The sequence below is a fragment of the Mercenaria mercenaria genome, chromosome 12 (assembly GCF_021730395.1).
Source record: "Mercenaria mercenaria strain notata chromosome 12, MADL_Memer_1, whole genome shotgun sequence".
Taxonomy (NCBI): domain Eukaryota; kingdom Metazoa; phylum Mollusca; class Bivalvia; order Venerida; family Veneridae; genus Mercenaria; species Mercenaria mercenaria.
The window spans coordinates 12,306,781-12,320,721 of NC_069372.1; the positions used below are offsets into that span (position 1 = coordinate 12,306,781).

Genomic DNA, 13,941 nt, shown 5'->3' on the forward strand with positions numbered 1-13,941 from the left:
TCTCAGCTTGACAATGCATTTGCAGCAGTTCGCACAGAAAGCAAGGTAAAAGCCTCTATGGGATTCGAAAGCTTCGGTCTTTTTCGTTGTTATTAAACAAAAAATCCTATCGTAATACCGAACCTCTTGAGACGGACCGGAATCAATTTTTTTCCAGGACATAAGCAGCAAGCTCCCGGAGCCCTCCTCCCCCTCCCCGCCCACGAGAGAACCATCCTACTATGGAACAGAATACTAGTAGCAATAGCTGGGGCTCGATCTTTGGCATTATTCAAGATTGTTCAATATATTTTAACAGGAGATTTTCTCCCAAACTGCTATACATAACGAGACCCGGGCTAGCTATGTCGTGCAATGTCCCCAACTGGTGTTAGTAACTGGGCCAACCGTTCTGCCTTTCTGCCTTTTTACTTTATCATACTTTTTCCTCTTTGTGCAGTTTATTCAGAAAACTAAACTCAAGAATTTCTCTTTCAAAACTACAAAGGTCTCCGTCGTCTGAGCTTCATAAAATACAAACTTGTTGTCATTACTTGATAGATCCAAACCACACTCAACGTTGATTATTTACACATGTTATAACTACATTTTCTAACTAAGCAACAACGTCTAAACTAGGTCCCATTTGAGGATTGAACTTACGACGTCTAAATGGATGTCGTGTGCTCTCCCTCATCAAATAATCGGTCAGTCAGGAAAGAAAGCAACAAAGAAAATTTCTTACTGAATTTCTTTATCCATTACAAAATAATATATCTTTGATTCATGTGATACAAATAAAATTCATCTTTTATAGAATGCAAAATATCCTAGGCAAGATGCAAGTGCAACTCCAGCAGCAACCACAACCAGGCTCTTTTTCCCCACTTTAAAATATCGAGAGTGACCTCCCTTATCTTCCGAAACGCCATTTACAAATTTGGCGCCATCGCCCTGCTCGCCCTCTGAATCTGACTTAGCAGAGGATACAATAACATCTATGATGCTTTGAGAATGAGTGTTCTTTGTCTTAGTCAGCTGTGTGTCAGGAGCCTTTGCATTTACTGAAATGAGTAACGGCAACATGTAAGAAAAACTTAAAAAACATAGAAATGGGCAACAGATAATGATAGAGTTCATGATAGAAGGCTTATTTAATAAAGTTGATAAATATTTAGTTATCATGCACAAATCGGAATAATGTCGGCAGGTAAACGAAATATCGACAAATACACCTAAAAATTTCTGCATATTTAAAGAATAATTAACCAAACGGATTTATTTGTATGATGTTATTATTACGTCTGTAAACAACGAATGCTTAAATGTCTTTCATCCCTACTTGACCATTTAAATCTGTATTTTCTCTCGACAAATTAAAAGACTACAACGATCAAATATCGACCAGATGTCGCAGACTTTTTGCCGACTTGTAGGTCATCGTAACAATGGGCAAGACGATATTTTGGATGTACAAATGATCCAATGATGGCCAGATATTGATTTACAGACAGGGAAGCCATTAAATAAAAAAAATTAAATACATCTTGTTTATCTCTTTGTAAATACCCAAATTTATTGCGACATCGTGCATTTATTTAATGTTATAAAACGTTCAAAGAGTGAAATCCAAATACATATATTATTGTATACAATATAATGTGAATCGAATATAATATAATATACAAATAGATCCACTAGAAGCATAGAACGCGATCAAGCAAGTAATACCTACGCAATCCTATTAGGGCCATGTCGTATGTCGTCCGTCGCGGTTTGCGGTCAGCCACGACAATGCGACACGGCATCGTAAATATCAGACTAGGTTAGATTGATTCTGATCATGAGAGGTAATGAAATGTGGAACATCCCTCACGCAACTAAGTCATATACTAGTAATATTAGAATTTTCTTTTATCGCGATGGCAAGCATGTACTAATGTTATATACCTGTATTTGTAGAAGTGTGTTTGAACTGATCAACTTTATTCTGTGTCTGTTCTTCTTTCATACTTGGTAAATTGTTGTGACATTCTTTCTGGTGTGCTGCCGGGGGCAAAGATGTGTTCAAATCTAAAAATAGAAAAGAATATTAATTATTATTTTTTCTGTCCGTCAAAATTTCATTTATATCTAATTTTCCTGTTTAAACTATATTAACCGAAAGATGAACTGATGGATCGAAACGTAATCATTAAAACAGTCATCCTTTAAAATGAAATATGCAACATTTAAAAACATTTCTTTTACCCTGGTTTTTGTTCTGACCTGTGCCATATTTCACACGGGCGACATTTTAAAAATAGTAAGAAGTTATGGACTTTTTGACCAGTTGTGCATATGGTGTGATATACACCAGAAAAAATGTTGTCCGAAGTGGTAGCCGAGCTCAGTGTGTGTATTTTTATATTTTCTGGTGCATATCCCATCGAATTGCACAGCTAAAAAGTCTATAACTGTTTTATTATATGAAGAATTGATACATTCAGTAATAATGGACGACTATTTTAGAAGTCGTGTTAAAGTTATATAATAATAATAATTTTATGCGCAAACAACGCGCGATATAGTATGGTGTTCTGAGCAATCATGAGCCATTCTGGCCAATCAGAAATCATATATTTATAGTTTAGATAATAATTACACTAAGTGGTTAAGAATAAGACTGCTACCATACCTTTGGAATTGTCTGTGACAGGTACCATGTTTTTATGCAGTATCATCCCTATGTTTCTTGGTGGCGTGTATTTTGGTGGATTTCTAATTTTTGGCACGACGAAACTCACTTTATCTGATTTTGGTATATTGAGAGATGGCACGTGAAAGGTGTCTTTTCTTCCTACAACCGTCGTTGAATGATTATAGCCCTCGTGTACTGAAACGGCAGAAAAATAGTGAGGCGTCACGTTAAAATAGGACCACGTCATTAAGATATAAAAACATAAAATACAAACTTTTCTCCATCATTTAGATCCATATACCTTGTTTTTAAGGAGTAAATAACTGAAACTTGTATTCTTAAAGGCTTACGAATATGTTGCTCAACCAATTTTAGTCCAGCAAGATTATTGAAGATTGTATTTTACTTCACTGCGACGCTTAGTCGTTGACTTACCGCAGTCGTTGATTTATCGCAGTTTACGTGTCTCAGTAAGTCAAAAAACATTCACATTATAAAATAATAGGCTTATCGCAATACCTTCTTTTCCTACGAATGCTTGTTTGTTAAATGTATGTTCAACCATGACAGGTTTTTGACCAATGTAGATTTTGTGCGGCAGTATGGTTTCAATGTCCACGGCAGCTCCAGTACATGCTTTTACTACCAGAAATTTATAGTGGATTGTACTTTCTTTTTGCAGCCTGAAATAAAGATTAACGTTATATACTGTTCATAGGGAGCTAGTTTTCATAGATTTCGCTGTTCAAAATCAATCAAAGAAATAAGGTAAAAATTCTTATTAATTTTATCTTTAGATGTAGTAGTACTAAAACAAATTTTATAAGTGCATGTAGTAGTTGCAATGATGATGATAATAATAATAATAATGATGATGATGATGATGATGATGATGATGATGATAACAACAACAACAACAACAACAACAATAATATCATTAATATTATTATTATAAAAAGTAGCAGTTAACCAAAACATAAAATATGTAATCACACTATAATAGGAACAATACTAAAATACAAAAATGTAACAAAAATGATAATATATGCTGTGATGACAACGATATTTTAATTCAATTAGGCAGTTTGTTTTAAAGTGTTCGAGAAAACATGTCTTCTTTTATCTTTATTTTAATGGCGTTGTAAGCATGAGGTTTCGTTAAAACTTTTGAAACATTATTTGGCTGTCAAACATTCTTTTTTGGTAAATGTATGCCCTTTTTCTGAAGACTTACCACAAATCTTTTACCCAGTAATTGTGACCAACAGGCTTACATCTTGGAGCTATATTTGGGTCATCATTCCCAAGTTGTAACCCGGGACCAACCACGGCAACAAAGTACTCGTTTGATCTGCCTTGGTAACTATCGAGGGGCTTGTACACCCTAAGATGGACTTTCACAAGATCATTCCGTTTAGTTGTCATCTAAAAAAATCAAATCGAAATATTTACACTTTGAATTACATGTACGGAATATTTACACCTTCTATTACATGTACAGAATATTTGCAGTTTATATTACACGTTCGAAATATTTACGCTTTCTATTACATGTACAGAATATTTGCAGTTTATATTACACGTTGGAAATATTGCACTTTCTATTACATGTGCAGAATATTTGCAGTTTATATTACACGTTCGAATATATTACACGTTGGAAATATTGCACTTTCTATTACATGCACAGAATATTTGCAGTTTATATTACACGTTGGAAATATTACACTTTCTATTACATGCACAGAATATTTGCAGTTTATATTACACGTTGGAAATATTGCACTTTCTATTACATGCACAGAATATTTGCAGTTTATATTACATTTTCAAAATATTTACACTTTCTATTACATGTACAGAATATCTACACATTATGTACGAAATATTTTCACATTCTGAAAGGAATATTTTTTTTTTTTTTTTTTTTTTTTTTTTTTCCAGGGGTAAATCTTTATTTAGAAAAATTCAATTCAAATGTTACAAACAAGCTCTATGGCTTTTTCAATACTACATTAACAATCACCACTTACTACAAAGTATATCTTCTGACAAGAAAGCGTTAAAACCGATCTATAGAAATAGCTATGATACATTAATAACAATTTAACAATTTCATGTAGATATTACTGTTCGATTACACTACCGATAATAAAAAAGTTGTTATTTTACCCCACTTTTATACATTTCCAGTCAATTATCTACATTTCAGTTCTAAGTTAATCCAATTCTGAATGTTGCATATTGCATAATCATTTTTAATATGAGTTCTAATAATGTTTAAAATGTTTTTCAAAAACATCAGCTACTAGAGAACAACATGACCAACTTATCCACAAGATATATAATTATTCATGTAAAAAAAATTCTTCTCCACACTATTAACTTTGTTCTTGAATAGGAATTCAAATTAAAGAATTAAATATCGAGCAAGGCGTCAGTATACCACTTTCACTGGCTTAGAAGATCTACAAGAGTCCATCCCTTTTGTTTATCTTCTCTACATGTTTTATCAATTATTGCGGTAGCAAGTTTAAAGCTTGCCTTAAGTCCATGTAAAGATGGTATAACATCCCTTCTTTTACAGAGAAATATGTATCTTTTAATTTCTAAGCACAACACATTATAATTATATACAGTTTCTCCTGGATAACCCAAGATAAAAGATTTACAATTAGTAAAAAACATATTATCATAAGTTTTGGCAAGTTTTTGAATTTCTGTGATCAAGTGTTTTACATGACCACATTCCCAAAATAAATGAACTAAAGTTTCTTTTTCACTTTTACAAAATGTGCAATATTCAGTTATAGTCTTGTTCATTTTGAATAACAAAACATTTGTACCTAATATTCTATGAGAAATTCTAGTTTGTAGCCACTGTAAATACGTATCCTTACATGTCATATAAACCCAGCTATATATGTGTTTCCATTCAGCAGTATCAATATCAAAGATATTACACCATTTTTCTTGAGACGTTGGATTGTCAGGGTTTTTTATAAAAATTCTGTACATTTGTTTTATTCCTTTATCTGTACTTAAAATAGGCTTCATAAAAAAAGGTATGAATGGGAATACATGGTCCATATCCGACATTTTATCAAGTAAACGAATAGATTTAAAAGCTTATGAGATTGCTCTTTTAATTCCTTCATATATAAGAAAATTTATTTTCAAATCTGAAGTTCTCTCTAGGTCTTGTTGGTCAATAAACATCCCATTTTTGTTCATAATATCTTTCACATATCTAATACCTTTATCATACCATAACTTAAAGAATATAGGTTTTCTATCAATAAGAATAAAGTGATTATAGTATAATGGCATTTCAAGAAAATTATCCACCGTAACTATCTCAGATTTTTCAATCAATTCAGAAAACGCACGCAATACATCTTTCCAAAAGCAATTTTTAACATTGTTGACCATTATGTCTATGTATCCCTTTCCACAATTGCATAGTTTTTCCAGATTCAATGAATTACTAGTAAGACAGTAGCATTTGTTATTTGTACCCTTTAACATCCTTTTAAACCAGGTAAGTTTTAAACTTTTCATGTATGCGTACACGTCAACCATTTTTAAACCGCCTTCTGCATATTCCTTTACTGCAACTGAGTTTTTAATTTTTGCCGGCCCTTGCCAAACAAAGTCCAAAAACAGTTTATTTATTTCCTGTAAAGTTTGTGTTTCGGGATTCGGTAAAGACATAAAAAGATGTGTCAGCAAAGGTAAAAGAAGAGATTTTACAACAGAAATCCGTCCAATCGGTGTAAGGTTTCTTTTGTTCCAGTACGAAATGACGTTCCTTATTTTATCAACTTTTTCTTTAAAATTTATATCGCACATGGTTTTAAGGTCAATATGAAATGTTAAACCAAGCAGTTTTAAATGATTTTGTACCCCAGTTTAGTTTCCATTTTGTTTTTATCGACCTTGTGCTATATTTCAAAGCACCGATCCAAACAACATGTGTTTTTTCAAAATTCACCTTTAGACCGGAATACATTTCAAACTCATTTAAAACATCTAAAGTAGAGTGCAGAGAGGTTTCAGAACCATCTAGCAATAACGATGTATCGTCTGCAAACTGACTTATTTTATATTTCTACTCCATCAATTACAATTCCTTTTATTTTCTTACTGTTTCTAATCTTAATTGCTAATATCTCGGCACATAAAATAAAAATGTAAGGACTTATCGGGTCCCCCTGACGACAGCCCCGTCTAATGATAAAAAAGTCCGACAAATAACCGTTTAATTGAATACATGTTTTGATATCTGTGTAAAACAGTTTTATCCATTTCTTGAACATTGGACCAAAATTAAAGAACTCAAAAGTCTTGTCATATATTTTCACATTCTGAAAGGAATATTTATACATTTGTCCGGAGTATACACTTTTTAATATATGTATGAAATATTTAAAAGTCGTACATGTCATACAAATACTGTCAACTTAAAGATTTAGATTTTGTAAATGTAAACAGTAGATTAATACCAAATTGAACAACGAGTTGGTCTCATATAAAAAGTGGAAATATGAAAGACATGACATTCTTACCATTATATATTTTATTTGTGTATGTATGAAAAAAAAACACATTCAAGTAAACGATGAAACAGAGGATATTTCTTTGTTTCGGTGTAAGATTGAAATGTCTGACACTTGTGAACACCAGATGGAATACTTTCACGAGTGGCAATGTAAGATATGGTGTTTATGAGTGAAAGATATTTTGATCGTACATGTAAGCAAATAATGTTCTTTTTATTTCATGTTTTGGCTAAATTTAATAATTTTATGATTTCTTACCAGAGAAAGATATATTTGATATTTTTCACTGCGAAAATACCATGGGTAAAACCAAGAAATAATGTATAAAAAGCAGTAAAACTTTTGGGTATAAGGGGTTAGCCTGATAAAGTTCTTTTATCCCATAGAGTAAAACAGATACAAACCTTTTAAGACATTCCATATTTTAGCGGTATGCCTTAACTTAATGCATCAAATCTATTAATTATTTAAATATATAAATTAAATAATTGATCAAAACTTTAATATAAGTGAACAGAAGTAACTAGATAATAAATACACAAACACTTTTAACCAAACAATGTATAAATACAAGTAAACTATATAAACTTGCGAATTAATAAATAAAAAAGAAGAAGACGAACTTTTATAATATAACAATTCATGGTAAATTATCATATTTCCTACCTTTTTGTTGGAGATAACGCTGAAATATTGAAATATGTATACCGCGAGAAAATTCTGCTATGGCGCTGTGTGTATGTTTCAGCAACTGACGTCCCGACATGGATACGGCGTTACGTATTGACGTCATGGTGTTGACGTTTTATGACATCACTGATGGTCAGAGACTACTATAATATGGAATAAAGTAATCGTTAACTTTGAAATTAGGTTAGTCCGTCTTTTATTGGTCAGTTATGTAAACAAATTCGGAAGCACATTTTTGCATTTTTCTCCTGCGGTCGCAGTATTATTTATACATTTTGAGGAAACCTTCTACATTTGACGTGTATTACAGAAATTGTATTTAATGCTGATCTCCCATTTTGCCACCGATTTAAACAAGGGTTTCGACACATTCAACCATCACACTAATATGATACGGTTATTATAATAGTAGCTCGATCTGGGATGCTGTATTCGGCTCGAGTGGATTTTTCGCCAGATCCGACCGTCTTGCAAAATCCACGAGAGCCGAATACAAAATCCAAGATATAGCTACTGTTATAACGACCCTTTTATTATATACCTCCACCTTTTTGTTGTTTGATTTACTAACAAAGCACGCAAAAATTAAGATCTATTTCCATTCTAACATGTTCGAATTACACCAGAAGGGATACTAATCTGGAATCCTGTTTTAGGCGTAAATGAACGCATTACTTCGGAATAGCCAAACGTAGGTCATAATCGACAAGAAAATAAACGGTAAAATCCTTGTTTTTAATACAAAAGAAAATCATAAAAGTGTTATAATTTCTTTTATGACGTTCTACTCGCGAAATGACGTTGAAAGTTAATCAGCGTCGTAATTATTTGGGTTTTTTTTCTTTCGTGTGTGTGTTTTGTTTTGGGTTTAACGCCGTTTTTCAACAATATTTCAGTTATGTAACGGCGGGCAGTTACCCTAACTTGTCTTCCAGGATTCTGTACAAGTACAAACCTGTTCTACGCAAGTAACTGCCAACATCCCCACATGAATCAGGGGTAGAGGACGAATTGCTTCAGACACAGTGTTGTTTTTTTCTCAAATCGTCACGGAGAAAATACGCCCCGGTCAGAGATAAACCTCACGACCCCACTGCATAGTTTATATCACGGTGTCAAGTAGAAGTTAGGATTAATTCACATACATGTATATAAAATTTGAAGCATAAATTATAGCAATAGACAGTTTACTAACTCATTGTGCCAGTTTCAAGGTCGAAGTCATAGCCGAACACTTTTTTCGGAATCGAATCGATATAATACATGGTTTTGTTGTCGACCGACCATGCAAGACCGTTAGAAACCCTGACCCCTTCTTTGCGTGTCTTCAAAGAACCATCCAGTTCTAGGCTGTAAAGAGAACCTTGGTGTTTGTCCGATACACCCGGGGTTTTCTCCAAGCCCATTGTACCTGGAAAGTGTAAAACAGTCCTGATCGGATATATTAACCACGTGGCACCAAAAGCAATTCATTTCATTCTCCATGTACACGGTCCTTTAATGCTGTAAAATTTAATCTTAAACAAATTCTATTCAATTAAATCGGTGGCAAGTTAACACGCCTTTGTTCCTAGATATAGTACATATACCTGTATCATGTATCAAATATACCTAGATGATTTAAGTTGGGAGAGCTATAGTAATAAAGATTTTTTGCCTGGTCCAGGGATCGAACAACTCCACAAGCTGTGTGGATTAAGAGTCATATTCCGGCCCGTCTCGACGAGTCGGTATTACGATAGGATTTTTGTTTAAAACAACGAGAAAGACCGAAGCTTTCGAACACCATAGGGGCTTTCTACCTTGCTTTCTATGCGAGCAGTTACAAATGCATTGGGAAGCTGAGAACCAGCTATTGCAATCTATAAACCAACAGAGACTCTTTCTAAATGAAAGTTGTTTCCTTTTTGCGTAAACTGGTCGATGGTATGCCAGTATATGTTCTTCACAGATCATTCAGTCTCAATTATGTTGAACATTAGCAAATAAACGGGTCGCTGACTAGTCTTTTACAAAAAGCTTACCTTGTGTTACAGTCTATAAGATGACTAAAAGAAAATGCATTTTACCGAACCAGAGTCTTCCAGAGGCATCACATTTTCCGTCGTTGATTCACGTGTCTTTTCCTTCGTCCACTGTTTGTAGAGTTGTAAGTTTCTTTGTGTCCCAGTCAAAATGGCAGATCGACTTCCCTACGGAAACTAAGTAGCCTCCTTTTCTGCACGGAACGACTAGGGAGCAAAACGTGTCTGAAAAAAGTCCCCATTTGGATACATCTTTCATTACTGGACACATCTTATAACTGACTACTTTTAACTTATATAGGTACAGTTTTATCACCTGCTATTGTAACTATAGTATAACTATAGTATAACAGTTTCCTTTATTTAGGTTACTGACCGTTCCAAGGCGGTGCCCCTATTTTCAACAGGTTGTTTTGTCTGTCTTGTATTGTGTGTGGCGTATGTTTTGTTGTTTGTTGTAAGCGTTTTTCCTCCACCCCACTCCCCCTATTGCCCTCTCCTTTCCCTTGCATTTACGTTACTTTTTGCATCCCCTCCCCCTTTACTTTTAGGAAGTTTTCGTGGCTCCTCTTTGTTTTGGCAGCCGAATCCCAAGACGGTATTTGATTGTTTTTCCTACTTATGTGGGTGCGTTTGTAAGCTTGTGAGTCTATAACGGTGCCCTACTGTTTTCTTATGTGTTGCTTGTTCGTTTTTCTATGTTATTCAGTTGCTCGTCGTTGTGTGTTTATCTTTGGTACATGAGTGTCTGCGCTATTGTGGTTTACGTTGTAGTGCGACGGTTTTTAAAGAACATGGCATTTCCTTGTATATTCGTCCTTGTTCTACTTCCCCCTTCGGATTCCTCCCCCACCCCCGACTCCATTTCGCCCCTTACCAATTCCTTCCCCTTTATCAATATTTAGCTTATATCAATATGTACTTGCTGGATGTTTGAAGCAACCCGTCTGTGCTTTTGGTGCTCTGTGCTTCCGAGAAATCTACCCTTACCTATTATCTCTAGTTAACAGATATGACGAAATTTCAGCTAGCGGTTGAGCATGGTTCCTCTAGTTTCAGAATGGTGGATAAAGGTTAGACATTGTTAACGGGGCTGTGGAATTACCGTGTTTTCAGTCTTTTATTTGCATTTATTGTTCGTTATAGCTATCAAAACAGGAACACACGGACCTTGCAGGAGTGTGTCTGGATGGTAATGTGGCCTGTTATCTACTGTTAAAAGTATCTAAAAAAAGAATGTCATATTTTGTATGACCAGTTCGCTCTACTGTAGTAGAAACTAAAGTACGTTCGATCAAGCGCATGTGCAGAAACACTTCCTGTTTCTTACTATGCTCATGAGTTTTCCATCTTTTGGTCGACCTGGGTTTGTTTTTATTTTTTGGAAAGGGTCCTAATGTCTGTTGTATACTTTTATAGGCCTGTTTGACTGATGATGGAATGTTCAACATTTCTGGTCAATAACAGTTGTCTTATCCTACACATTTGACTTATTATTTGGTTATATCATAGCTGTCTTGCCATCTGGTATTGCTCAAGTTGCTACATTTTTTTGGAAAGTGATTTATCAAAATCACCTTCTCTATGTAGCCGCGTAGAATTTAATCAGGAATAGACTGTCAAACAACTATTTCGTATCTATCCGCTGAACAATGTAGTTCAATGCGGAATAATTTACCACGTTTGACGTCATTATTGTTATAGACCGGAAAATTTGGCCTACTCTATTACCACCTTTGAGGCAGCCGTGGACTTGATCACTTATAAGTACTCATGTCCAGTAAAAATAGTTTGACATACTTCGAATATATACCGATGGCACAATAATTTACTACGAATAACTATCGGCTGCATGCCTTTATTAAACATCTTTTTACTTTACAGGAGGTTTAAATGCATAACTGTATATATCATCAAGTCGCAGTATCATATTAATGATATGGTTAGCCGAATCGAATCCTATATATTGGGAGCACTGTTGGCGCTTGTGCCATTTTTGGAATGGATTCTTTTCATACACGTACTAGATCTAACATAAATCACCTTCCATCAGCACTGTACTATCAGCACTTTGATTTATATATCATGCCTGTCAGTCACACGCCATTATGGGCCCTGAATTTAGCTATAAAACCTGCTGTCTCAAAGGTGGTAATAGACTACATCTTTCCGGTCTGTAACGATAATGACGTCAGAGGTGGTAAATTATTCCGCATTAAACTACATTGTACAGCGGATAGATACGAAATAGTTGTGAAACCTGAAGCAATCCAGGCCATATGAATGTACTGAAGTTCTAAACACCATTGAATATGCGGATACACTCAGAATTGTTTTCATTTCCTGGTGACTGACAGCTCCGAGGCGGGTTCACAATTTTGTGCCTTACGTTGTGCTGTTTTTGTTTTATTATTGTTGTATATCTGTGGTTCTATTTCAATGTAACTTGCTGATGGATTACTATTTCTGCTCTACCTCCCATACTATAAAACCATATGAGCCGCGCCATGAGAAAATCAACATAGTGCATTTGCGACTAGCATGGATCCAGACTAGCCTGCGCATCCGCGCAGTCTAGTCAGGATCCATGCTGTTCGCTAACAGTTTCTCTAATTGCAATATGGTTTGAAAGCGAACAGCATGGATCCTGACCAGACTGCGCGGATATGTCGGTTTTCTCTTGGCGCGGCTCATTATTGAGAATTGTCTAAGACGTATTTATCCAATAGCTTCAGACCATGGATATCAGCTCAAATATTATATTATTTACAACACGTTATTCCTACAATAAGTTAGATCCTTGGTGTTACAATTTACTTGTTTGTCAAACTCGTAGGTATATGTACTTGTAATGCCAAGATACTGTTAAAATTTACCAAACGCATATTTTTCTAAAATCACAGAAAGTCCCACGCAGCATAGAGCGCTCTATTTACCAAACGTATATTTTTCATCTTTTCCCGTTTCTGGTGACCATCTATGAACGGATCCATCGTTTATATCGACATAGAGCAAGGTCTGTGTCCGTTCATCCCAGTGTGGCCCCTCCCCTATAGTGACACAGCTGCGCTCTATCGCAGTTTCAACTTTGGTGGCCATCGTGCTCTGTTCTTGTTATTATCTGTAACAGAAATGAACTACATCACAGAAATCTACTAGTCCTAAATCACAAGACCTAGAATATTGCGATGTTGCCTTTAATCTATCAATTATATCACATGTATTTAGTGTTGAATGGTCATCGCTAATGTCTTTCTTAAAATCAATTTTAACAATCGATTTTGATTTATAATAATTCAAAATAATAACAAAAAAGCAGCAATGTAAGGAAAATTGGCAAATTGAGGAAAATTAAGCACGTTTAATTTGGTTATATGATTGGAAATCGATAAATCTACATCTTTAAAAAGTTTAATTAAAAACCTACATGTTAGAACTTGTTCTATACTCGAAAATGTCATCAAAGGTGCATACCCTTGTGAAAATTGAGCGGAGAACACTATAACAAATCCGTCTAACAAACAAATTAAACACCCATACGACCCTGTCTTTTCTTCTTCGGATACAATGCTGCTATGAAAAAAATATGGTTTATAATGATCTTCATTGTAGAAGAATATTTGATTGAAACGTGCAGAACTGCTTTAAGAGAAATATTATGATATTAATGAGAGATAATTATTATACGTTTCGTTTAAAAATAATTGTCTCATTAATTAAGCATAAAAATAGTCTTACTTTTTTGCACAAATACTTTCTATTCCTCAAGATCAGCAATGCGCTATTAAAATTGTCTCCGTTTTCATAATATGGTTATCTTATCAACCTTTATCTCGTTGTGCAAATGTAAAACCATGTAAACGACCTAACGTTAGCTAAATTGCAAGTTATAAACGTAGATATCATGTATATATAGTACTGGATTTTATTATTTAATTTGTACGAATACATTCCTTTACCTGAATCACCCTGGTATTCATTTGCAGAACTGGTGACCAGGCCCCGT

The 13,941-nt window shown here is 34.5% G+C and overlaps 2 protein-coding genes across 2 annotated transcripts; both read right to left on the reverse strand.

Moving 5' to 3' along the window:
- Positions 1 to 707: 707 nt before the first annotated feature.
- LOC123534527 (uncharacterized) lies at positions 708 to 8,047 on the reverse strand. Its single transcript, XM_045316813.2, has 6 exons — positions 7,888 to 8,047; positions 3,894 to 4,084; positions 3,179 to 3,342; positions 2,657 to 2,854; positions 1,930 to 2,052; positions 708 to 1,043 (listed from the first exon to the last, which is right to left on the reverse strand). The coding sequence occupies exons 2-6, from the start codon at positions 4,082 to 4,084 to the stop codon at positions 784 to 786; spliced, it is 936 nt and encodes a 311-aa protein (XP_045172748.2). The 5' UTR covers positions 7,888 to 8,047; the 3' UTR covers positions 708 to 783.
- Positions 8,048 to 9,008: 961 nt separating this feature from the next.
- Positions 9,009 to 13,805, reverse strand: LOC123533101 (regucalcin-like). The gene is made up of 5 exons (XM_053520424.1): positions 13,674 to 13,805; positions 13,410 to 13,505; positions 12,872 to 13,056; positions 10,028 to 10,160; positions 9,009 to 9,354 (listed from the first exon to the last, which is right to left on the reverse strand). The coding sequence occupies exons 3-5, from the start codon at positions 13,032 to 13,034 to the stop codon at positions 9,102 to 9,104; spliced, it is 549 nt and encodes a 182-aa protein (XP_053376399.1). The 5' UTR covers positions 13,035 to 13,056; positions 13,410 to 13,505; positions 13,674 to 13,805; the 3' UTR covers positions 9,009 to 9,101.
- Positions 13,806 to 13,941: the final 136 nt, after the last annotated feature.

Excerpts from the sequence above, each read along its gene's own strand:
- LOC123533101 (XM_053520424.1), bottom strand. The coding sequence starts at position 13,034 with ATGGCCACCAAAGTTGAAACTGCGATAGAGCGCAGCTGTGTCACTATA. Across the intron at positions 10,161-12,871 it reads AGATGAAAAATATACGTTTG|ACACGTTTTGCTCCCTAGTC; the intron begins GTAAATAGAGCG and ends GACTTTTTTCAG. Across the intron at positions 9,355-10,027 it reads GTGGACGAAGGAAAAGACAC|ATATCCGATCAGGACTGTTT; the intron begins GTGAATCAACGA and ends CACGTGGTTAAT.
- LOC123534527 (XM_045316813.2), bottom strand. The coding sequence starts at position 4,084 with ATGACAACTAAACGGAATGATCTTGTGAAAGTCCATCTTAGGGTGTAC. Across the intron at positions 3,343-3,893 it reads TACTGGGTAAAAGATTTGTG|GCTGCAAAAAGAAAGTACAA; the intron begins GTAAGTCTTCAG and ends TCTTTATTTCAG. Across the intron at positions 2,053-2,656 it reads TGTCACAGACAATTCCAAAG|ATTTGAACACATCTTTGCCC; the intron begins GTATGGTAGCAG and ends TTCTATTTTTAG.